The sequence below is a fragment of the Apium graveolens genome, chromosome 4, assembly GCF_009905375.1.
Source record: "Apium graveolens cultivar Ventura chromosome 4, ASM990537v1, whole genome shotgun sequence".
NCBI lineage: Eukaryota > Viridiplantae > Streptophyta > Magnoliopsida > Apiales > Apiaceae > Apium > Apium graveolens.
Genome location: NC_133650.1, coordinates 9173900 through 9198573, shown reverse-complemented (window position 1 = coordinate 9198573; position 24674 = coordinate 9173900). Strand labels below are relative to the sequence as shown.

At 32.9% G+C, this 24674-nt stretch overlaps 2 protein-coding genes across 7 annotated transcripts; one reads left to right on the top strand and one right to left on the bottom strand.

The window, feature by feature from the left end:
- The first annotated feature begins 2671 nt into the window (after window positions 1–2671).
- LOC141717685 (TORTIFOLIA1-like protein 4) lies at window positions 2672–6659 on the top strand. 3 transcript variants are annotated; one of them, XR_012573736.1, is made up of 5 exons: window positions 2672–3714; window positions 3923–4031; window positions 4289–4821; window positions 5338–5765; window positions 6327–6659. XR_012573736.1 is itself a non-coding variant. In XM_074519860.1 (5 exons), the coding sequence occupies exons 1-4, from the start codon at window positions 2902–2904 to the stop codon at window positions 5710–5712; spliced, it is 1833 nt and encodes a 610-aa protein (XP_074375961.1). In that variant the 5' UTR covers window positions 2674–2901; the 3' UTR covers window positions 5713–5748; window positions 6327–6659. The 3 variants fall into 3 exon arrangements, 1 of the variants encoding a protein (XP_074375961.1); XR_012573735.1 differs by having other exon boundaries at window positions 2674–3714; window positions 4286–4821; XM_074519860.1 differs by having other exon boundaries at window positions 2674–3714; window positions 4286–4821; window positions 5338–5748.
- A 1003-nt stretch (window positions 6660–7662) lies between these two features.
- On the bottom strand, window positions 7663–12928 carry LOC141717684 (uncharacterized). 4 transcript variants are annotated; one of them, XR_012573734.1, is made up of 5 exons: window positions 12828–12928; window positions 12391–12564; window positions 9302–11086; window positions 8889–8977; window positions 7663–8088 (listed from the first exon to the last, which is right to left on the bottom strand). XR_012573734.1 is itself a non-coding variant. In XM_074519857.1 (5 exons), the coding sequence occupies exons 1-4, from the start codon at window positions 12843–12845 to the stop codon at window positions 9320–9322; spliced, it is 1815 nt and encodes a 604-aa protein (XP_074375958.1). In that variant the 5' UTR covers window positions 12846–12928; the 3' UTR covers window positions 7663–8088; window positions 9302–9319. The 4 variants fall into 4 exon arrangements, 3 of the variants coding, with proteins under 3 accessions (XP_074375958.1, XP_074375957.1, XP_074375959.1); XM_074519857.1 differs by lacking the exon at window positions 8889–8977 and having other exon boundaries at window positions 9302–9516; window positions 9661–11086; XM_074519856.1 differs by lacking the exon at window positions 8889–8977.
- Window positions 12929–24674: the final 11746 nt, after the last annotated feature.

Here is a 24674-nt window from a genome sequence, read left to right as displayed (position 1 = left end):
GAATTTATTTGTGTATATAATTAGATTTTTATTATGATGACATTGATGCAATAGTGTTTATCTACAATTGATGTAGAGACCTGCAGTGGCATTTCTTATTTTCCACCGTTAAGGACGATCTATGAAATTTTTTTATAAATTTTTTTAATTGCCTAAACTACTACACGATATAATTGTTTGTTTACATAAAATTTTATTTTATAATTGTTATTTAAATTTTAGTATTCTTTAATTTTAATTTCCGACCTTAGTCACTCTTTCCCCTCTCTCGAAAAATATTAATAATTCCACATCTCTTGATATACTAGGCGCTTCCTGGTCGCCATGATGACGCCATAAAATATCAATATAAACAACATTATCATATATTTTATGAATTATGAAGACCATAAGTTAAAGGTTTTTTGCATAAATTCACATATACATACATATATATATATATATATTATATATACATATATATATATATGTGTGTGTATATATATATATATCTATATGAAAGTCCTTAATTTATTTATTTTTGTGTAAATATAAGAATATAATACTTAAAGTATGGCATGGTTAGATATAAATATTTATTCAGTTAGAGGTATAAATGGTTGCGATGCACGTAATCATATTTAATATATAAGTTTGTCTAGTTGATTTATTTTTTAATATTTAATTCACAAATGTTTATAGTAAATCTAAATATTAGTGTTAATGTGATAAATATGGTATATGCTAGTCAACCGTGTGATTAAAGGTCAGTGGTAGACTGTGATAATATCATTAAGATTAATGACGAACAATAATATTTTTTAATTTTTTTTATTATAATTTAAATGTACTATCACTTTTTATAAATAACATGATTTTTTACTCAAGTTTCTTGTATATTAATATTGTTTATTTTGTTATAATAATAATAATAATTATTATTATTATTAGAATTTTTAATATATATATTTTATAGACCTGCTATTCAAATTAAATATTTTTTATTTTTAATGAAATTTAAAATTATTACTATTACTATTAATATTTATTTTTACTTTATATTTAAAATTCACTTATTTATATTATAAATTTGATAATTAATAATGTATGTATTCTCGCTTTTAGAATTTAACTTACGTTAAAAATAAGTACAATTTTATTTTTTGTAGACAAAAAATATTGAATCATTAACTAAAAACGAAATTTCATTTGAATATCATGTTTTTAATTTTCGAAGCAAATAAAAAGGCCCATGCCAAATTGGGAAAACAAACCGAGGGTAATATAATATTTTTATTGTATTGCTCTGATAATTAAGAACTTACGTATATATGTATGTATACATGCATGCATGCATGTATTTCTATAATAATTAGTTATAAATATATATATATATATATATATATATATATATATATTAAGTATGCAATAATTAATCGATATTAGTAAGTCAATTATGGGATAATTTATGTATTATATGATGCATGCATGTATCTCTATAATAATTAGTTATATATATATATGTTAAGTATGCAACAAATAATCGATATTAGTAAATCAATGATGAGATAACTTATATATTATATATATTATATGAATTCTTATGCAAGGGTTATCATTTAAATTTTTCATACTAATTTTTTTTAATAGAGTATGTAAATTTTATGAAGAAATTATTTTTAATGACTTGCATATTAATAATGTTTTAATTGAGATAATAAAAATTACATGAATGAATCTGTATTAATTATATAATAATGAATAAGTTGCATATTAATGATGTTTTAATTGAGGTAATAAAAATTAATGAATGAATCTGTATTAATTATATAATAATGAATGAGCTAAAACAAATAATGTATGAATATTAATTACTGTATTTATGATTAAATTTGCTGAGCCGAACCCCTGTACTGTATTAGATATATAATAGATTTCTTCTCTTTATGATGTAAGAGCAACTCCAACAACTTAACTATTTGGAGTTTTAAAGGAATATGGAGAAAAAACTACTTAAATATATCCTAGTGATTCCTTAAATCACTAAGATTCACTAAAATATTGTTTCCTTCCTTATTTTTAACTAATCTTTCTGCTCTTCTAAGTTTTATTTTATAATATATATTGGAAAAAAACACTTTCTCTTTCTTCATTTTATATAATAATGTTATTTTTTAATGATAATATATTGTATAAAAAATGAATATAAAAAATATTGTTGGAGTTGGAAATATATGTCCTAAGTTACTAAAATCCAATATTTTATATTAAATTTAGGTAATGATCTAAGAAACTGTTGGAGATACTCTAAGAGCGCAAAAAGACTAATACTAAGGATTAAAACTGATCATGCACAATATATTCCATGTTCGATTTTTCGTGTAGTTTGATATTAAGCAAGTTCAATTCCATAAATTTTCATAGTAAATCAAAAATATACGTTTGTCACATATTTATTGAAACCTTATTATCACCTTTTTCATGATAAATAAGTATCATCTACTCGTTTAGGCATTTTCCAAAACTGTTTCACCAAGATATGCCACCAATAAAGTAGTTGGTCGCTAGGTACACAAAAGTTAACTCTGCAGGATTTAATAATTCACTAAACTCACACTTTTTAATTTATTTCATTATTTTAACAACTTTATTCACTTTTATTTTAATATTATATATTATCCATTATTAAAACGGCTTTCTCCCACTCTTTTAAAAAAGCAAACATCACACACACACTTCATGTAACAAACTCACACACATCACCGTCACAGTTGCATCTACTTCTCCGGCGATAATGCCGCCGGAAATTCCCCGCTCCACCACCGCCGTTTAACACGATCTAATTTTCAACACATACATTATCTATAGACACATACTTATATATAAAACGTTGTAGTACTTACAGAACTTGTCCGTACAACAATGGCGGCAGTAGCGAAGCACTCATCAAATCAAGCTACAATGACACGTGAGTTCAAGCACCGAGTGCTCACGTGCCTCAACAAACTTTCCGATCGAGATACTTACTCGGCGGCGTCAATTGAACTCGAATCGATTGCGAAAACACTGAGTCACGACTCGTTATCGCCGTTTATCTCGTCAATTACCACAACTGACTCGTCGGACAAGTCGCCGGTGAGAAAACAGTGTGTGAAGCTAGTCTCTCTACTCTCCGAATCTCACGGCAATCTCCTCTCTCCGCATCTCTCTAAACTGATCTCCGCCGTGATTCGCCGTCTCCGCGACAACGACTCGGCGGTGCGGTCCGCTTGCGTCACCGCCATTAGTTCGATTTCGAGTCACATTACGAAACCGCCGTTTACTTCGATAATTAAGCCTTTAATTGACGCGTTAGTTACGGAACAGGATTTGAATTCGCAGATCGGAGCTGCGTTATGTGTTGCTGCTGCGATTGATGGAGCTCCGGATCCGGATCCGGTGTTTTTGAAGCGGTTGGTGCCGAGATTGGAGAAGTTGTTGCGGTCTGAGAGTTTTAAAGCGAAAGCGGCATTGTTGACTGTTTTTGGGAGTGTAATTGAGACTAATGGAAGTTTGAGTGAGCAAATTGTGAGGAATTTTGTTAAGTGTTTTGTTGAGTTTGTTAGTAGTGAGGATTGGGCCGCGAGGAAGGCTGCTGCGGAGGCGTTGGTGAAGCTAGCAGTTGTTGAGAGGGATGTGTTACCCGAGTATAAGGCATCTTGTTTGAAGACGTTTGAGGCGAAACGACATGACAAGGTTTAATTTAATGGAATGATTGGTATAATAACTTGCATAGAATTTGAATTTGTGGTTAAAATGTATACACACTCAAAGTTTTTTACTATTGTATGTGTAGCTGAATATAATTAGATGAAAATTACGATTACTTGTGTAGGAAGGTATTAATGTGCAGGCGGAATTGCTATTTTAAATATTGAGGTTAGTGTTTCCGGATATTTTATAGGTGAAAGTAGTGAGAGAGGCTATGACTCTGATGGTGGAAGCTTGGAGGGAAATTCCAGATGCAGTTGATGAGGTTTCACCGCTTTCCGAATCTCAATCCTCTTCGAAAGGTATTGGTTTTTTAAGTGTTTCTTTATCTAATGAACAAAAAAAGATTTGTATTGTTTGATCTACTGCATATGGAATTTATGTTGATGTTATCTTTAAGCAATATTGAAACCTAGTTCTTAGCTATTATTGCTCAAAAAAGAAATTGATGTATTTGGGTTAACAATAATCTTTCATTTTATTATCTGCCCTTTCTGCCTCTTTTTATTTGTTATCTTGCAATGTTTTTAATGCAATCTGTATTTTGTTGTGACAGAAGTTCCTAACAATGCACGCCATTCTTCTGGCCCCAAATCTACTCGCTCTATAAATTCTGGACCTCCTCAGATGAGCAAGGTCTCTCCTTCCTCCGCAATGATTTCCGGTAAAAGAAATCCTCCAGAGTCTAGTGACAGGAAAACAGGACCAGCTATGTTTAGAAAGCTTGATCAAAAAAAGCCTCCTAACCGGAAAATTGCAACTGCAACTCCATTGTCTGTTGTTTCAGAAGATATTAAATTTAGGAATGAGAAATTATGCAACAAAGACGTGGAAGAGATCAATAGATTTACAAAGCTTGAAACAAGACGGGAACTTTTCAGTAGGAACTCTGAGGGAAATACGCACAATTTTGACGGGTCTAAAGCTGCCTCGAGTGTGCTTTCTTGTGATGAAATGTCAGAATCTGTGGCAAAAGTTAACATTGCCGTCGAAAATCATGAGAACCATAAAGAGAATGAGGATCTAGTCTTGATTCGCAAGCAGCTTCTTCAAATTGAAAACCAGCAATCCAGTTTGTTTAATTTACTTCAGGTAAAATGCTTAACCCTTGGAAATATACTTTCTCATGAAATTATATGTTCCCGAGTATATCATTGTAGCAACATGAAAGTTGTAATATATTTTGGATGCTGCTTTTGGGAGTATTATTAAACTACGTCACTACGTATTCCTTTGGCAACCTGGATAGTTGGGGGGAAGAACAAAGAAAAATCTTTGATACATGCAGAATAGTTATTTTTTCCTCATTTCTATCTTGATACATGGTTTTAGCGCATCTAAGCATGCCTTTTGTGGGAATGAAGAATGTCAAGTTGCTAAATCCCAATTAGTCCTCTAAATTAGTGTCATACAATTGGGATCTTAGCCTTATTACTTATTTCTACGATGGAGGAGAAATAGGCCAATGAAGCCCATATACCTTTTTGCCTTTATTTGCTGTCTACCATGTAATGTTTGACACATCACACATGAATTCTGGTTTTTTAGGTTTCTGCAAAAATTCTACTTACATTATTAAGCTTTTTTTACTGTAACCGTTAATTGTAGGGATTTATTGGGACATCCCAAAATAGTATGCGTTCTTTGGAATCCCGTGTCCATGGTCTAGAGCTGGCCTTGGATGAGATGTCACTTGATTTGGCAGTGTCAGCTGGAAGGATATCAGGCACTCGCTCTGCAGGAACCACGTGCTGCAGGCTGCCTGGTGCAGAGTTTTTATATTCTAAGCTCTGGAGAAGAACAGAAGGTCAGATTTCAGCATCAACGGAGGCTATTAGGCACAACATGGCAATTAAGAATGAAATCAAACCGGAGAATAGAAGAGTGCGTCTCCAGAATGGTAGTGGGTTTATTGTAAATCCATTGGCAGAGGTCCATAACAATTCCCAGGGGTTTTCAGAGATTGTCCAAAATGCCACATAACGTACATCAGCACATCATATGCCTTCAAAAGACCAGGTGATGTGTTTATATGGGTAAGCTTCACTGTAGTTATTTAGTTATCATCTAAATAATTATCTAATTGATTTTCAGTGAAATTACTTGGTTATAGATTGAAAGGACTGCTATCCTGTTCTTAAAGTTTAGTACCATCTTCAATACACAAAAAGAGTTCTGATTAATTAAATCAATTTGCAAATTCGAAAATTCAGAGCTGATATGAATCTAGTTAGCTTACATCCATATCAACGTAACCACGTAAAATAAGTTGCAATAAGAAAGATATTTACATGCAATTTCGGGTTTTAGGAATTCTTTATAAGAGTTTTGAAATCTACTTTCATATTGATTTTATGTAGCGTAAAACATAGATTCTGAAACATTTTAATGAAATAAGATTTTATTTATTACGTTAAATGGGCCTCTCATATTTTAGGTAATCTTTCTAACTGAACTCAATGAAGTTTTTTCTGCTCATAGAATCCATCTCAACGCCTCTAGATTAATTTAACAAACTTTTTGTTATTTATGGTTCAAGGCTTCTTACCTCAGCCCTATTTTTTATATCATGAATTTGACAAATACTGTACTTGCAGGCCGTATTTTTCCATCTTGCATGCTGTATTTTTCCGTCCAACGTTGAAGTGGAGGGAGGTGTCTTTACACTCTGTATGAGCAGTATTTGGATTAGCTTGCTCTATAACGGATAGTAGTATTATTAATATCTATCATGCTATGTCTATCATATTGATTAAGATTTGGAAACTATTGTTTGCCACTTACGTTTTCATACCCATGTATCAAGTATCAGTTTGCAATTTGTCCCAAATGAGGAACTACTTGGACAACTGATTTCAAGTCTTTCACAATGCATATGTACAGAGAAAATATTTTCCGGGGAAAACTCTTTGTTGGTTGTTTTGTTTGTATTTAAACTGTATTTAGTACAATGAAATCATTCGTAATGAATAGTTTCAATCAACCTATTCGATCAAAGGAATGGAAGGTTTTGTAAAATGTCGGGGGGAGAGCATGACCTGAAGATATTGCCAGGAGGATGCAAGAGTGCGTGTTATAGTTAATTCGTAATACATCTGTTAAAAGAGCTATTATAGATTATAAGCAATAAGCCTTAGATATAATGGAAAAATGTTGAACGAGAAGACAGCCAAGATGTGAAGCAGGTAAGAAACGATGCCTCGTCTTATTTGGCAAGAAGGAGATGCCTGGTGTACTATTAATTTGTTTCTAGTTCCATAACAGCAAAATAAGATTATTACAGATAAAAATGGAAGTATTGATGAAAACTGAATCCAGGATTATCAGGTCTCAAATCATATGAAATGTCTTTCTGAAACAATACCAAGTAATATGAATAAGTGATCAAGACGTAATGATAAATAATATAGTACATATATGTACTTCAATCAATACGAAATATTGATTGAGACTATATTATTTCCCCCAAAAACCATTATCTATGCGAAAAATGTCCATATATCATCAATAATTCTAAATGATATATTTATCGAGGACCAAAAGCAAGCATATCATCATTCTGCGTGCACCAAAAAGACAATCTTTTGCAAGATTAACTTTGTTTTTCTGTGGCACAATGCGAATGCTTAATAATCATCATGTAATAAGTAGGCATTTAGGTATGACTCTTCTGAGCTGAGAAAAAGTAGAGAAACTCATAGAGCTACAAAGGCTTAAGATAAGTTATGGCAGATAACTTGCAGAGGTGCTGCCTCTACAAATATAAACCCCCTATATCCAGAGCTCCAAAATGCAAGCCAGAACTCGCTACTAGGTTCACCAGCAAGAGTGAAATTCTCCGACATGCCAGATGTAGAGAGAAGCGCATTCTCTCAGTTTCATAGAGAATCTGAGCAAATCAACTATTACAACTTTCTGCAGGTCGAACATCATTAAGTATCAAATCAACTAAATATGTTTACTAAAATTTTCCAACCATTAAGTAACTCTAAAAGCTTACTTATAAACTTGAAACCCCCTGCCATTTCAGTAAACGACAAGGCTAACATCTTATAGTAAAGTCACCATTTGAGAGACAGACAGACAGAAAGAGATAGTTTAAAGGGAGAGAAATATAAAGGGTACAACAAAGTTAAACAGTAAAACAAGTTTTAAAATGACGTTCCTATAAGGTATCCTCTGGAATCCAAATATTGCTCTCTGGAATTAGCCACACGTTGGCAGTTCACATGGAAAGCACCATCTTTGCCTTGACACTGTAGAAGTGCTAATCTGCATTCTCTTCACCTTTACAAACTCTTCTTCTTAATCACAAAACACTATGATGTACAATGAGCGTCATCTTTCCGACAAGAAAAGCTGCAAACAGAGAAAGGTGGGATGTATTAACATATAGCCATGAGGGGAGACAGAAGAATGTTACCACATCATCCCATAAGACTAGAGCACTGGGACACATTAATTTTCTGACCAGAAATCAGATTTAATGCAACTAAAAAACCCTTTCAAGAATGATCATTCCTATTACCAATATCCGAATTTAGAATCGTAGCGTGCAACTGCACACTCTCAGTTTTTTCTAAAAGTCAAAGGAAAGACCTGCAAGAGGATGTTAGAAATAAAATGATACTACCAAGTCAATACCACCAGTTTTTACAACATCACTTCAGTTGACCTGTTATAACTATTCTAGGACCATTAGATAAAGTGAACACACACACATCATCCTCCAAGAAAGTTACTGAAGTAAGCAGAATTATATAATATAATACGGGAACAAAACCCTATCAAACAATATTTTAATGGAATGGTTTATATATTAAAGAAGCAAACAGTATTTGTATATGCAAAAATTGTTCAAAAGCATTAAATTTTAGAAAATCTAAAGAGTCATAAATCTGGCATCATTTATAAATATATAGAAATACGATCAGTATCAAAAATTATATCTGATCTCAGTAATAAAATCCTAGCAGTTCTTTAGGGCATAAAAGGGAGGAAAAGGTTGATATGTGAATTTAGAAACTTCAAAGCATAAAAGGTATAAGAAGTACATATAGGATGACCAAAGATGGAACTGGAAGAAACAGTTTCTTGCTGTAAATAAAACCACAAAAGCAACTGCAATTATTAATATTTTGTCTGAAAGAAAGTCTTACGGGTTATCATGTAATAGAAGTGATTGTCCAAGGAGGCTTAAGGCAATTGGACTAGCCTGCCGTCTACCAAAGCCCCATACCTGCCACATCTAGACATCCCACATAACCAATCGTAGGTTATCTACCAAGCCTCATTAATTACACTCTAAATCATCTATATGAAACGCATATAATGTTAAAAATAGGTGTGCGCACAGACGAGCATGAAAACAAAATTTCCTAAAAATTAGGGCCTCACTTGGACATGTTCTAACTCAACAAAAAGCTCTCCGATATATATCAATTACTATATAACACAGGATCTTCATCACAAGATTTTAAATGCTAGGGCACACACAAAAATATATATCTTATACTAAAAAGAACGGAAAACTTTTACATAGAGTGTGAGAACACAAACACAAATAACCAACCTGGCAAACATCCTGTGCTCACTGCCTGCTTTTGAAAGATGAATCAGCTAAGAAGCTAGACTTCGACGGCTCTTCAGATGCAAGTGGTGTTCCCTTTCTTCTCTCTGGAGTGTGGTTATCAGCTGAGACATGTCCATCAGAGATGCTTACAGTTTCTCTCTTCCGCTTCCTTTGGAATGTGTGTTTAAAATAATATTGCACAGCAGAATCTTTACCTGGTGCATCGGTAGTTTTGAGCATAGGTTGTAAAATAGGTTCATCAACTTTCTTTAGGTTGTATTTAGAAACCTGAATATCTGAGCTTTTTGTAGAGGGGCCTTCCTTAACAGAAGGCACCAATTTATGAACCGGAGGCTCACCTTTAGATATCAGCTTTTCAGCGTCACCTTCTTTATCATTGCCATTTGTTTCAGTAGCTTTTGCACACTCTGGTCGTGTCTCCATGCCTGCTATATCCGAGGATAACTCTTGCATCCTGAGTGTAGGATCTTCATTAGGCTGTGATTTGTTCTCAACTGATTTGGCACGAGGGTCTGAGTGAGGAACACCAGGAGTTTCATGTCCCTTCATGAAAAGTTTAGTAGGGGTCTTCTTGCCTAAAACACTTTTACCTTTCCTATTAACTGGAGGCTCACTCTTAGAGATCAACTTTTCAGTGTCGCCTTCTTTATCATTGAAATTTCTTCTACTAGTTCTACTAATCCTATGCTTAGGAGCTGTTTCAACTTCTTCTGGAATCAGTTTTGTAGGCTGGACTTCATACCAGCTGCTAATATTGCTATTCTTACCCACCACTTCTTTGCTCTCAATATTGAACATCTTGTGAACCTCATTGAAGGTAACCTTGCCTGTGCTAATATCCCTTTTTGCTCCTTCGACATTTCCCTGCCTACTCGCATTATCTGTCTGTCTTGATAGAGACAACTCATTGTCCAAAATGTTCCTTTCACATGCGTGAATTCTCTGAGTGCTGGCGTTTCTGGAAAGATTGTGCATCTTGCTTCTACGTATTATAGAAGGTAATTCATGCATGGCGCCATATAAATGCCGCATCTGAGGTTCTCTAGAGCACTCCACTTCTTTGCTCTCGGTATTGAACATCTTGTGAACCTCATTGAAGGTAACCTTGCATGTGCTAATATCCTTTTTGGCTCCTTCGACATTGCCCTGGCTACTTGCTTCATCTGGTTGTCTTGATAGAGACAACTTATTGTCCAAGATGTTCCTGTCACATGCCTGAATTCTCTGGGTGCAGGCGTTGGTGGAAAAATTGTGCTTCTTGCTTCTAAGTATTATAGAAGGTAACTCATGCATGGAACCAGATAAATGTCGCATCTGATGTTTGCTAGAGCACATATGGGATTCGGTCCTTTGATTCAGATAAGGATTGTGAAAAGCTACTAGAGAATCTTTCTGAAACTCTAAGGGAGGGCGAAGTTGGATGAATTTCCCGCGATTCCTTCCATCGGCGTATGGATCAGCATAATTATGTTGGTCCAGGTGCTGCACATTGCTCCTGGCCAACCGATCAGATTTAGCTTCCTCGTATCTAACCTTTTCTCTGAGCTGCATGTTGCTCCTCTCCAACCGAACAGATTGAGCTTCCTCATATCTTGCCTTTTCTCTGAGCTGCATGTTGCTCCTGGACAACCGATCAGATTTAGCCTCCTCATATCTTACCTTTTCTCTGAGCTCGGTCACTACATCCTCCGCTTCCTGAAGCTGTGCCTCAAGTTCTTCAATCTTTTGTTGTTGATTTTGAGATAACATGTTTGCTTCACTAATCTGCAATTGTGATACATTGTGTCAGAAATGTAAGATTGGATCCACTAAAGAGATGTCTAACAGAAAGAGAACACCAAAAGCATGGAGCTGAAGAAACTCAAATTTAAAATGAAAATGCAGTTTACTGTATTCCAGTGTTAGTTCATACAGCTTTGTATCTGCTAAGTTTACAAGTTGGAGATAACCAGAATTGCACTTGAGTGGGAATTTAAAAAACAGATTTATTTTAAACGTAGGAAACATGTTAGATATGTAATTTAATTATTCGAGCTTTAAATACCAACACGAGTCTGGTTTAAGAGAGTAGGGTTCTCCAAAAATAAATTGTGTTTCAATCTCATAATATCTTTCCTAAGCTCAATCTATTCAAATTAAACTACAACACAGTCTACCATTAACTAGAATTTAAAACCCTGAAACTGTAAAAGAAAGAATATATTAACAATTAGAAACATGAACATGTAAACTGACATCTAGAAACAAGATTAAATTTGGGCCTTGATATACATAGATTAGTAGAACATAAATATATTAACACAAGCTCCCACCAAAAACTAGTTCAAACTCAATCAATTCCTTAAAAGAAACACAAAGGGCACAGAATTCTGCATCATCAAGGCAACCTCATAGAACAATTAGCCCATAGTAGAAAAAATAAAAAGTGCGACGAATGTTTCGTGTGATTGAAAAGGAATGGTCTTGATTGTAGATCAAAATTGCAACAAAAGTAATATGGACTGAATTTTATTTACTCAACCATTAACTAAATCACGAAACAACACAGATGCTAAAAATATCCAAAACACACAAACCCAAACAAGACGACATACATATCTATAAAAAAGAATTCACCATATAATTGATGTAAAAACTGTAAAAAGTGGGCTTGATTGTAGACCAAAATGCATCTCTCCAAAAAAATTCAACCCCTAATAAAGACTGAATTTTTGCTGAACCATTAACAAAATCACGAAACAACATTGATCTTAAAAATTCCACATATAAAAATCCCAACAAGACAATTTTATGTCTACGGAAAAAGAATTCAACATGTGATTCATGTAAGATTATATAGAGTGGCCCTGCTTGTAAACCAAAATGCATCACTCTCCGAAAGAACTAATCCAAAGTAATAAAGACTGATTTTTTTTTTATAAACCATTAGGCTATATCACGAAACAACAAAGATTTTAACAATTCCAAATACACAATCCCGAACATGACAGCAAATGTATGTCTAGAAAATAAACAATTCAATCTATACATACATAAAAAACAATCACATAAAAAGATCAGAATCATACCCCATCATCCATCTGCTTTTTGAGCCTAACCATAATCTGAACCGCCTCATCTTTCGTCTTTTGTATTGCAGCCTCAAATTGTTGAGCTTTCCTCTCCGCAGCCATGACTCTGTCAGCCGCTTCTCTGTTTGTATTCAAGATTACATCAGCATAAGCTTTTTTCAATGCCTCTAACTGCAAAAACAAAAACAACACATCATTGTAAAAAAAAAAATCAAACACACATAAACAATTACTTAAACACCAATGGAGCATTCAAACATAAGATCAAAAGCAATCCCACTTAAAAAGATTCAATTTTGTTGTAAAAAAGTGCAAAAAATGAAAGAAACAGTTGAAAAATTCAGGTGGGATGGTGGCTCCGGCGACTGCGCCGCCGTGAAATGAGGGTGATCTAGTGTTGAATTATGGAAATGGGGTTGCAAGGTTTTTATTACCTGGTCGGAGGAGGCCATTTGCTTAGATTCTTGTTCCTTAAAATGTTCGAATGATGTTTTTTTAGTTTTAGTTTGGGAAGAAAGTGAAGTTGGTTCTTTCAGAGAGCTGTCTCTTGTTATAAACCCAAACTTAGTCCCGGGCTCTAAAAACCACCCTTCATATTCACTCTTAATTACAATTTTGCTATTCTCATTTTGTAAAATAAAACGGATAGATGAATACTCTATATGAAATTCCCGAAATTTTGAATATATCGGATCCAAAATTTTAAATTTTGATATATAATACTATACAATGTTTACCGAATACATTATATATAATATTTTAGATTTAAAACATTTAATTCACATAATTTTATTTTATTATTTGAGTGGTAATATACTAATGTAAGGATTGTCGACACTAATTTAATCAATCATAATTCTTTTTTTCAAACTCAAATTTTCTTGTTTAAGATTTACTCTTTATAGAATCCTAAATATTATGTTATTAACATATTTTAGATTTCACTTATTATGTAAACCTCGTGCAATATAATGTGTTTGACTACATAATAATTTATTAATTTTAATTTTAATTATTATATAAATACAATTAATGATGTTTATATGTGTTAATAATATTAAAATTGATTACATTATCCGTAATTTCGGAAATCCGAGAAATACACGATCTGACCGAAACCCGATTAATTTGAATTTAAATAATCCGAAAATATTTAAATTTAGATTGAAATTTTACAATATCTGATTCGAATGTGACGTTGCTATTCCTAAAATAACTTAGGTGGCTTCCTCCATGTATATCCGATTCGAGGAAATACAATTTCATTTTTACAGTAAATTCCAGTAAAAAAAAGTCATAGAAAATTAAGTATGCATGCTTTGTAGATTGGCATGGATTTGGATTTAAAACGGTTTAATTATATTGTTAAAGTTCATGGCAATGGGGGAGGGGTTGGTAATAATGAATATAATTAGTAAATCTCAGCCGTAAATTGTAATATTTTCTCTCTATAGATATAAATTTTGTTACCATTATTAATAATTATTCACTTTTTTGTCCTGTATTTAATTTGTTGAACCGATCCTGGGAGCTTGTTATTGTCTATATGGCCATGACCATTCCAAATTTACCAAAATATTCAAATTCAACATTCAAACTTTTTTTTAATAATTAGGATTTTTATACGTTACAAACGAGTAACTTTTCCTTTCAAACAAATTTATGATCATTTTTTGTTGTTATATATATAATTTCTACTTGTTACCTAAAATATGTATTTACATTTAATGTACTTACAACCTAATTTCTACTTTGCTACCTACTAAAACATGTATTTCTATGTACTTACCATCTAAAATTTGTATTTGGACTTAATCTAAGTATACATATATTGATCATTATGATTTGTTATCTTGGTTAACAATATAAAATTTTCATTTTCATGATTTAATTAAACTAATGATGTGATGCATGCATTTTTTTAATATATATTTTATTATATATTTATATTTATATATATGTTCATTATATATATAATATAATTATATAATATATATTTGAATTCATCTTGACTAATATTTTTCCTTATATTTTGAAATATATATTATAAAGTCTAGTTAAGGGGACTCGAATCTTTAATTTCTTTAAATAGTTTCCAAAATGAATTCTATAATTATATAGCTATATGTTATTGATGAGTGTGAAGAGTATTTTGGATATTAAAATAAATAATATTTTTTCTATATTTTATTTCTCATTAATTTGTTTTAAAGTTTTTTTACCAACAATGGTTGTGCTTATAGTATTAAAGATTTACGAGTTTTACAATTTTTTCATTTTTTATATTTACAATCAAGGATTGAAATTTGATTTTGGTTAACTAAAGCATTATGACTACAACTCCTAATAATCATAATGAGAAATAATCACAAATTGAAATTTGATTTTGGTTAACTAAAGCATTATGACTACAACTCCCAATAAGTATCATCCAAGGGGATGTAATCTTTACGGCTAGAAGAGAATTTAAAAAATAGAAGAATTTTTGGAATTTTTTACTAGTTTTTTCATAATGTAATTTTATAAAATAATAATAGACACAATAATAATTTTTGTTTAATAATATTAAAATTAAATAAATATGTAATATAGATTTGATAATACAACAATTTCTATTATAACGCCCCCAAACCCGCCTTTCCGCAGATTTAGGTCATCACGTCATGCAGTGCATCAGATACCTGTTTATTATTACAACGATAAATAAAATAACAAAAGTACACAAATAGTCTTGCTAAACCCCCACAGATCGACGGATACACACATTGTCACTTTACAACTCTGAGACAGTAAAGAAGCCTTAGGGAGTACTTCTGGCACGATGAATCTAACTATCGTCATACGTGCTCTGGAGTATTCCGTTCCTCTGCTGCACGTTTGGCGAGTTTCATCATTTTCAAGTATAACAGCTAAAAAATATAATAATAGCAAGAGTGAGCACTTAAAATACTCAGCAAGTTATCTACTAAACTACTAGGATCAAGAGTCATATTAAAATAGATTGACTGATAAATATTCAAAAGATCCACTATTCAAAATATCACAGTTTAACATAGAAACATGAATTTTGAAATTTTAAGTCACATATATTTGATAAGAGGAATTTCATCATCGCTTATCTGAAATTCACATATATTTCAGGAGAAGAAATCAATCATCACTTATCTGAAACTTAATTCACATATATTCCAAAAAAAAACCCATAATCACTTATTTGATCAACAGGAAAAGAATTTTAGAATACTGGTCTTCCATCCCGATACCCATGGTGCGATCAACTACCATGTCGAAAGTATTGTCCTCCTATAGTCCTTGCATGGATGTGATCAACTCCCCCAAGACAAGACCTGCCCAAAATTTAATTTTTGCTAGCATAAAGTAATGGGTTTTCAACCCGGTCACACACGAGCCAAAAATTATATCCGATCCATTGTATAAAATAATTCGCATCGCCATGATCTTTCGTCATTGATCATGTTGACCAGTTCAGAATATGAGTCCCCGAATATTAATTTTGAAAAATAGAACTAAAAATGTTTTAATTGAAAAGTTTACTCATCACGTCTGACATAGAGTCAAACTTGTCAAATAAACTATTTTAGCCTGAATAATGAACTAAATCATAAGTTAATAAATATTTGTATTTGGACGACACGAACAATGCGCCGCCCTATCTTCAATAAATTTAATCATCTCGAAATAAGAGACTAATTGAGTTCAAAGAAATTTATTTGGTTATTTAGAATAAAAGGAAATAACCGATAAAACAATACCGAATAAAATGATGAGCAGTGTTTAATTAAGATGATAACAAGAGTTAATTTCTAAGAATTCCCTAGCCACATAATCATCCATATATTTAATGTAATTGACCGGAACAATGGGCCAGGTTTCGAGTTCAAGCAAAATGGATAATCCAGAAGAATAGGAATTATCCGAGTGAAATCGAATATGGTTGACACGAACAATGAGTCAAACTGTTAACGAATAAATTTTAAAAGACATCCTGAACAATGGGATCGACTCGAGAACAATATATTTGTCTCGTACGTTAATAAAGAATTTTTATATAATTAATTATTACACACAATCATTTTCACTCAAAATATTCATTTGAAACAGTTTTCTGAAAATAACTGAATGAATAATAATATCAAAAAACATTCATAATAATTTCACGAAAAAATTGCTGAAAGAGTCGGGTAAAAGTAATAATTTGCCTCGATATCCAAAAATCACACTTAAAATAAATCCAACAACTTATACTCCTTAGTCGGGTCCGAATATTTCGCGAACTACTAAAGCTCTATCCGCCAATAAAATAGAATATTATTCATCACCAAAATAAATAAATGAATACTATTGGAACCCATTAAATATATCAAATTATTTTTTTTAAAATACTTATAAAATATTTTCATCGCTAAATTACTTGTCTACACTCAGTCTCGAAAATTTAAATTTTAGGGAATCACTTATTCTACTAATCTATGATCCATCTTTAGACACTGTCTAATTATTATTTTTAATTTATTAATTGCACACACATGTTCAACTTCTCTACTAGAAAAAAATTTAACCATTAATAAATACTTCATTTTACACACTTAAATAATTTTACTCAATTATCACCGCATCAACTATAATATCCTTTATATTTATTTTATTTATAAAAAACCATTAAAAATTTCCAAATAAAATTTTAATTTATTTTCTGCATCAATAATACATCATCTTTATGTTATTAGGCTCAATAATTCTATTAATGGGCCATGGTGCTTATCTGGTGACTTTAACTATATTCATGATCCTAGTGAGGTGTTGGGGGGTAGGAAGCCCTGGACTCCCTATATGCTAAATTTCAGAGATTGTGTTTCCCCAACTGGTTTAGACCACATCAAAACTAACAAAAGAACTCTTCACACAATACACAAAAGGTTAGACAGAATGCTTGCTAATGCTGAGTGGCTTTTGCAGTTCACTGAAAGCACGTTTCTCATCAACCAAAGGGGTTTAGTGGACCATTGTCCCCTGCTCTTACAAGTTCCTATGAAATTAGAGAAAAATAGCAAGCATTTTCAATATTTTACATTCATGTGTGATCTTGTAGGGTTCAGGGAGGCTCTTACTCAGTCTTGGATCACACCTTGGTATGGAGATCCTATGTCCATATTATGCAGAAAACTTAAACTGGTTAAACATGAGCTCATCAAGTTAAACAAGGGCAATAGTAATGTCAGTAAATCCAGATAGAAATTACATAAAATTCAGGATGTTCTGGTCACAACTCCCACAGATGCTATGCTAGTCAATAAAGAAATGAAAGCCTCAGTGCATTTGGAACATTGTTTGACATTAGAAGAAAATTTTCTTAAACAAAAAGCCAGGTGAGATGGTTAAAACTAGGAGCTGGAAATAATAGCTTTTTTTTTTCAATCAGACAAAATCAAATTGGAATCACAACAAAATCTTAGCTATTGAAGATCATACTGGTACATTGGTGTTTATTTAGAGAAATGTGGGAAAAGCTGCTGTAGATTTTTTTCAGAAATCTATCGGTACACCTTCTATTCACAATGACTGCAGTTGGAAGGTTTTTAGTGCTCTACTATCACAAGTCACCAAGAAACCATGATCACAAAACCAGTCACTTCTGACTCTATTCTCAAAACCTTGAAATCAATGAAAAAGAACAAGGCCCTAGGCCAGATGGTTTTACGTTAGAGTTCTTCTTGCAGACATGGGATATTGTTGGTTCTACCTTCTGTGAGGCTATTAAGCATTTTTCCTCTACAAACCAGATGCATATTGGCATAATTTCCACATCTATTTCTCTGATACCCAAGACCTTATCTCCTACTTTTATGGGGGATTTCAGGCCTATATTTTTTTATGCTCTGTTGCATTTAAAAGTGCATAACCAAGATCCTTGCTTCTAGAATGAAGAATATCACGCCTCAGGTTATAAATATAGCTCAATCTGCTTTTATTAATGGAAAAAGCATCACTCACAATATTCTTATGGCCCAGGAATTATTTAGGGGATATAACAGGGAAACTGGTGTTCCTGAATGTGCCTTGAAAATAGATCTTCACAAAAACTTTTGATTCTATAAGGCAGGACTTCATTTTTGCAGCTATGAAAAAAATGCATTTCCTAGACCAGTTTGTTAATTGGGTTCAGACTTGCATCACCATTCTTTGGTATTCAGTCAAGATTATTGGAGCAGTCCGTGGTTATTTTTGTGGTGGTAAAGGCTTGATACAAGGAGACCCCTTGTCCCATACCTGTTTACTATTGCTATGAATATTTTATCCTGTCTGCTAACTCAGAAGCCTGCCTCATTCAAACATCATTGGAAGTGTAAGAAAATACAAATTACCCATTTAAATTTTGCAGACAATGTTTAGTTCTTTACTAGAGGTGACAAGCAATCCATAACTTATATTATGAATTCCTTGACTATTTTTTTCCGATCTCAGTGATCTACATCCTAGTATTCATAAAAGCACAGTTTATTTTGTAATTGTGACAATGAAGTGATTTCTTGGTTTGATAGACAACATAGCATTTCTCATGGTCAATTTCCAGTAAAGTTTCTGGGAGTGCCACTGATTACTACCAAGCTTAACATTAATGAATGCATGCCCCCGATTTCTAAACTAACAGCAAGGATACATAACTAGACCAACCTCTTACTCTCCTTTGCAAGGAGGGTCCAATTGATCAGACTTATACTCTTCTCAATACAGGGCTTCTGGTCCCCTCATTTCATTCTCCCAGGGGCTGTGCATAAACTCATCAAATAATTATTCACCAGTTCTTATGGAAATGTGACAGATAAATTGGAGGAGCTAAGGTCAGTTGGGAGATGGTTTGCTTACCTCATCAGGAAGGAGGTCTAAATCTAAAAAATTCTGAAGACTGGAATCATGCTCTAATCCTGACTCTTTTTTGTAAAGTGGTTGGAAAATCTTCATCTCTCTGGCCCTCATGGATCAATTCTACAGCTCTCAAAAGACACAAATTCTGGACAATGACTATCCTCACAGGCTGCTCTTGGATCTGGAGAAAAATTCTAAATCTCAGGCCCCTGGCCTTACAGTTTATCTCCTTTACATTGACAATATCTTAGAACTTCTCTTTGGTTTGATCCATGGTGGCATAATCAATGCTTGACCACTGAAAAAAATGACTTGCTTATTGCGCAATCTTGTTCGAGTCACACCGCCAAGGTTGCTGCTCTTCTAACCACATGCACATGGGTTTTGCCAAGTCCTAGCTCCAGAATCCATCACATTCACCCATGATTACAGTCTTGGCTCCATAACTTTGACAGACCTCCTTTTGACCTGAAAAGAGAAGACATGATCTTATGAAGCACTACTCATATTCACAAAATCAGAACCTGGCATATATGGGAGAATATCAGACTTAAGCTCCCAGATGTCCCTTGGTGTAATTTGATTTGGCATAAACTGCGGGTGGATAGGTATGCCCACCATCAATGGTTGATCTGCTTAGGAAGAACTTTTCATTAATTTGTTTTAAAGGTTTTTACCAACAATTGTTGTGCTTATAGTAGTAAAGATTTACGAGTTTCACAATCTTTCCATTTTTATATTTACAATCAAGGATTGAAATTTGATTTTGGTTAGCTAAAGCCTTATGACTACAACTTCTAATAATCATAATGAGAAATAATCAAGGATTGGAATTTGATTTTGGTTAACTAAAGCATTAAAAATTTATAACTACAACTCCTAATAATAAGCATGATGAAATGGATGTAATTTTTGCTCCTACTACAAGAGTCAGGGTACATTGGTTTCGAGAAGTTGCAGAAGCAAAGGCACTTGCAATGGCGGCAAGATTAGGACGAAGGCATAGATTAAAAGAAGATATATTGGAGTTAGATTGTCAACTTATAATCAACACTCTCAAAGGGAGCCATCTTTCTTGCTGACCTTGATACTATGTCCATAATTTTGCTTTGTGTTGCAGTTTTAGTTCAGTTAGCTGGTCACATGTTCGTAGAAATGTCAATTATGTAGCTCATCATCTAACTAAATTAGTCCCTTTTGGATTAGAATAGGTATGGGAAAATCATTACACAAATGAGATTGCTCGCTATGCACTCATGGATTTTTTTATCTACAAGTTAATATAAATTGCAGGATCCCTAAAAAAACTAAAGCATTACGAATTTCTCTTAAATATGCGGCATATTGGCATTTCATCTCAAAATAAACAATCTTGCTATCAAAACTTCACAAGTGCTAAACTGGAGTAACTAGAGATTTTTAGACTAACAGAACAAACAATAATAAATAAATACTCAGGATGTGGTGGAAGGCTTATAAATAATAAGCGTGATATAGCTAAATGAGCAATTAAAAGAAAAATATTAGGTAGATACCTTGTGTAAAAGAAAACAAATTTTGTATATTTTTTCTAATGTATAAATTGGCAAAAAAGTAGAATTACTGAAATTCTTTGTATTTCTTAAGTTAGAGGTGTCGAATATTGATGATGCATTAGCACAATTTAATTTTTTTATAAAACAAAACCAGATACTTCTTTTAAAAAATTTCTGTTTATATGCACAAATCAGGAAAAAGTAAAAAATTATTGTAATCCTTCCTTAGTCTTGAACTGAAGTTGTGGAATACATATAAGTAAAAGTTCAGAATACGAGATTATGACACATCAGTTTTTTGTGTAAATACTTATTTGATGAATTGCTTTCTTATTCTACAAATAAAACTGTATACAAATAAAATTTCATAACAACTTTAAGCTCTTCGTCTAGCACTTGCATTTTCTCTTTTAGTTCAAAAATCTCTCCATCCTTATCCTCAAGTTTTTGAGAAGCGAATCTATTTCACCTTCAAGAATCTTTCTACGACACTTGCACATGGATAACCGCTGACTTTGATTTGAAACATGTGAAACAAATCCTATATCCGATTATCCATTTGGAAATTCCCATAAGGAATGTGTGACCGATCATCACTAACTAAAATCTCCTTAGTGTTATCATCTTCATCCTCTTGTTCACATTCATCCATTGACTCATCCTCCTCAGTAGGACTCTCCTCGCTAAAATCTTTGTTCTAGTGAGTGTCCTTCTTCAAGACATGGTCTTCCTTATAGTTATAAAGATCCTCCTCCGAACTAGGCTCACCAACCACTAATATTTCCTACACATCCTCGAAATCCTCCTCCCACGAAATTCAACACATGATAATAAACTATTATCCATAGAAGTTCGAGAAGGAAACAAAAGAAAATGATTATAAATTCAGTTAATCAATATGCCAAATATCTTGAAACACAATCAAACTCCACAAGTAAAACGTAAAAGGAACTCTATATGATCTTAAACCTAAGATCTGAATACCAATTATCACGTACCGAGATTTTCAACCAATAAAAATATTAACGAAAATGCTACAACTAAGATACAATTCCGAAAGTCAATATTTTTAAAACAAATTATCTTAAAATCAAATGTCGAAATCATAAACAAAATAAGGTTCAAATGATATTTATATTTAAATATAAAGTCACAAACCAACTATCAACTCCAAACAGTTTTAAAAACTCGAAAGGCGTGAAAAAAAGTTTTTTTTTTCAAAACCATAATCCACAAAAGCTCAACAAGATATTATCCTTAAAAAAATCCTTCTCTTTATTGTAGGATAAATATGTTTGACCATCTAATTTTAAGAAAATTATGTTGCGGTTTTAAATAAAACTAGAAATTACTTGTTACAGTTCACATGATAATATTGTTGGATGTACAAAGAAATTTGGAAAAACAACCTATTATATATCAATGTGTGTGGCATGAAACATGATTGCAGAGATTATTACTCTACAACCTTATTTATTTTATTATGACTTGTTTGCTTAAGAATAGGATATAGTTGATTTGTCAAAAAAAGAGAATAGTATACAGTTGTGACGTACAAAGCAATTAGATTTTTATTGTTCTGAGAGGCTAACTGACTATAGTTAGAGAAAGTAGCAATCGCAAATGAGGGAAAGATGAGCGTTTTCACTCTTATATTGAAAAATTTATAAAAGTGATGAAGCAATTAGATGCTCCGGAAGCTCGGAGGATTACCAGCACCAAAAATCAACTTTCTTTTACAAAGAATGTGGTCATTTAAGGTTTAATAAGTTACAACATTTTCCGTTCGAAACGAATAAATCCTGTCCAAATCATACTGCTCTAAACAGACGGACAGATTACAAATAGGAACTTGAGAAAACTAGCTTGGCCACAAAGACATCTCAGTGATATTTCCATATCAGAGACTTTTTAAAGTTTCTCTCTTCCGCTTCCTCTGGAATGTGTATTTGAAAGGTTGCAGAGAAGAACCTTCACTTGTTGCTCCAATTGTTTTAAGCTCAGTCGGTGGAATACCTTCTTTAACTTTGTTGAGGTTTGATTTTGACACTTGAATGTCTAAACTTTCTTTGGAAGTGCCTTCTTGTTCAGCAGGCACTAATAAACCAACTGGAGTCTGATTACTGTTCTCTACCGAGATAGGAGCATGGTCTGCTAGAGCTACACCAGGAGTCTCGTGTAGCTTCCTGAATAATTTATCAGGAATTCTCTTGTTTAAGGCAGCTTCTTTCTTCCTGTACCTGGTATTGACCGCTGTTTTTAGCATCAAGCCGTCAATAGCCTGAGCTTCATTTCCGTGCCTGATAAAATTTCCTTCCTTTCTTCTACGGAGTATAGAAGGTAACTCAGGCACGGAACCATACAAATTCCTTTTCTGAATAGCTTCGCCAGAGCACTTAAACATGAATTCAGCGTAAGCTTTCTGTAAGTCCTGTAGTCTCTGCAAAAAAAGGAAACCAAAATTTTAACCAAACACACATATACAATCAAAACACTAATATTGTAATGGGGTTGCAAGATTTTATCACCTGGTTCGAGTCCATTGGTTGAAGAAGCTTACTAAAAATGTTGTTGGATGTTTTCTTTGTTTTGGGAGGAAAGAAAAAGCAAAGTAATTACCAACAAAGGGCGTGGTTGACCTCTTGTCCCCTTGTTGTAGAGTTTTAACTCCTGCTGTTTTCTGGTGAAAAACAAAGTTGATTTCCTGTGAGTAGCTATCTGCTATGAAATCTCTATTTAAGGGCTTGTGCTACACAATACCCCCTAAATCAAGATTTAGTTACTACATTTGAATTGTTAGAATTTTCTTTTTCTTAACCTTTCTTCCATAAGCGTGATATAGCTAAATGAGCAATTAAAAGAAAAATATTAGGTAGATACCTTGTGTAAAAGGAAACAAATTTTGTATATTTTTTCTAATGTATAAATTGGCAAAAAAAAAGTAGAATTACTGAAATTCTTTGTATTTCTTAAGTTAGAGGTGTCGAATATTGATGATGCATTAGCACAATTTAACTTTTTTATAAAACAAAACCAGATACTTCTTTTAAAAAATTTCTGTTTATATGCACAAATCAGGAAAAAGTAAAAAATTATTGTAATCCTTCCTTAGTCTTGAACTGAAGTTGTGGAATACATATAAGTAAAAGTTCAGAATACGATATTATGACACATCAGCTTTTTGTGTACATACTTATTTGATGAATTGCTTTCTTATTCTCCAAATAAAACTGTATGCTTTTTCCCTGAGCTCGGTCATTATATCTTTTGCTTCCTCAAGTTGTGTTTTCGTCAATCTTTTCAAAATGTTTGAATTACATATTTATCTTCCAAACAAAATGGACATCTGACATCCCCATTTTTTGTGCTAGCCAAATTGAATCACCACAAAATTCAGTCTTGAAATTGACAAAATCCTGGAGCATGTTACGGATCAACATAAAGAAATAAATACGAAGAACTAAGTCAATTATTTTTTAATTCACTGCTGGTATGCCCGATAACAATAAATACATATCCTATAATATAAATGTACATATTGCTTCTCATAAAGCACAACAAGAGCACAAACGTAAATCGCCAACTTGACGAGCAACCTCTATCTCACTTCCTGCTTACTAAATATGATCCAGCTACCATCCTAGAATTCTCACAATCTACATATATTTATTTCTTTTCAATCTCTCTCTCTGGAGTGAGGTTCACAGCCGATACATTTCCATCGGAGATTCCCACAGTTTCTACCTTCGGCTTCCTCTGAAATGTGTATTTGAAAAGTTGCAGAGACCAACATGTACTTGTTGCACCAATAGTTTTAAGCTCAGGCGGCGGAATAGACTCATCAACTTTGTTGAGGGTTGA

Bases quoted from the DNA above. Each gene is read 5' to 3' on its own strand.
- LOC141717685 (XM_074519860.1), top strand. From the start codon at position 2,902: ATGGCGGCAGTAGCGAAGCACTCATCAAATCAAGCTACAATGACACGT. The intron at 3,715-3,922 runs GTTTAATTTAAT...GATATTTTATAG, and splicing joins AGGCGAAACGACATGACAAG to GTGAAAGTAGTGAGAGAGGC. The intron at 4,032-4,285 runs GTATTGGTTTTT...TTGTTGTGACAG, and splicing joins ATCTCAATCCTCTTCGAAAG to AAGTTCCTAACAATGCACGC.
- LOC141717684 (XM_074519856.1), bottom strand. The intron at 11,087-12,390 runs GTATGATTCTGA...TCACAATTGCAG, and splicing joins AAAAGCAGATGGATGATGGG to ATTAGTGAAGCAAACATGTT.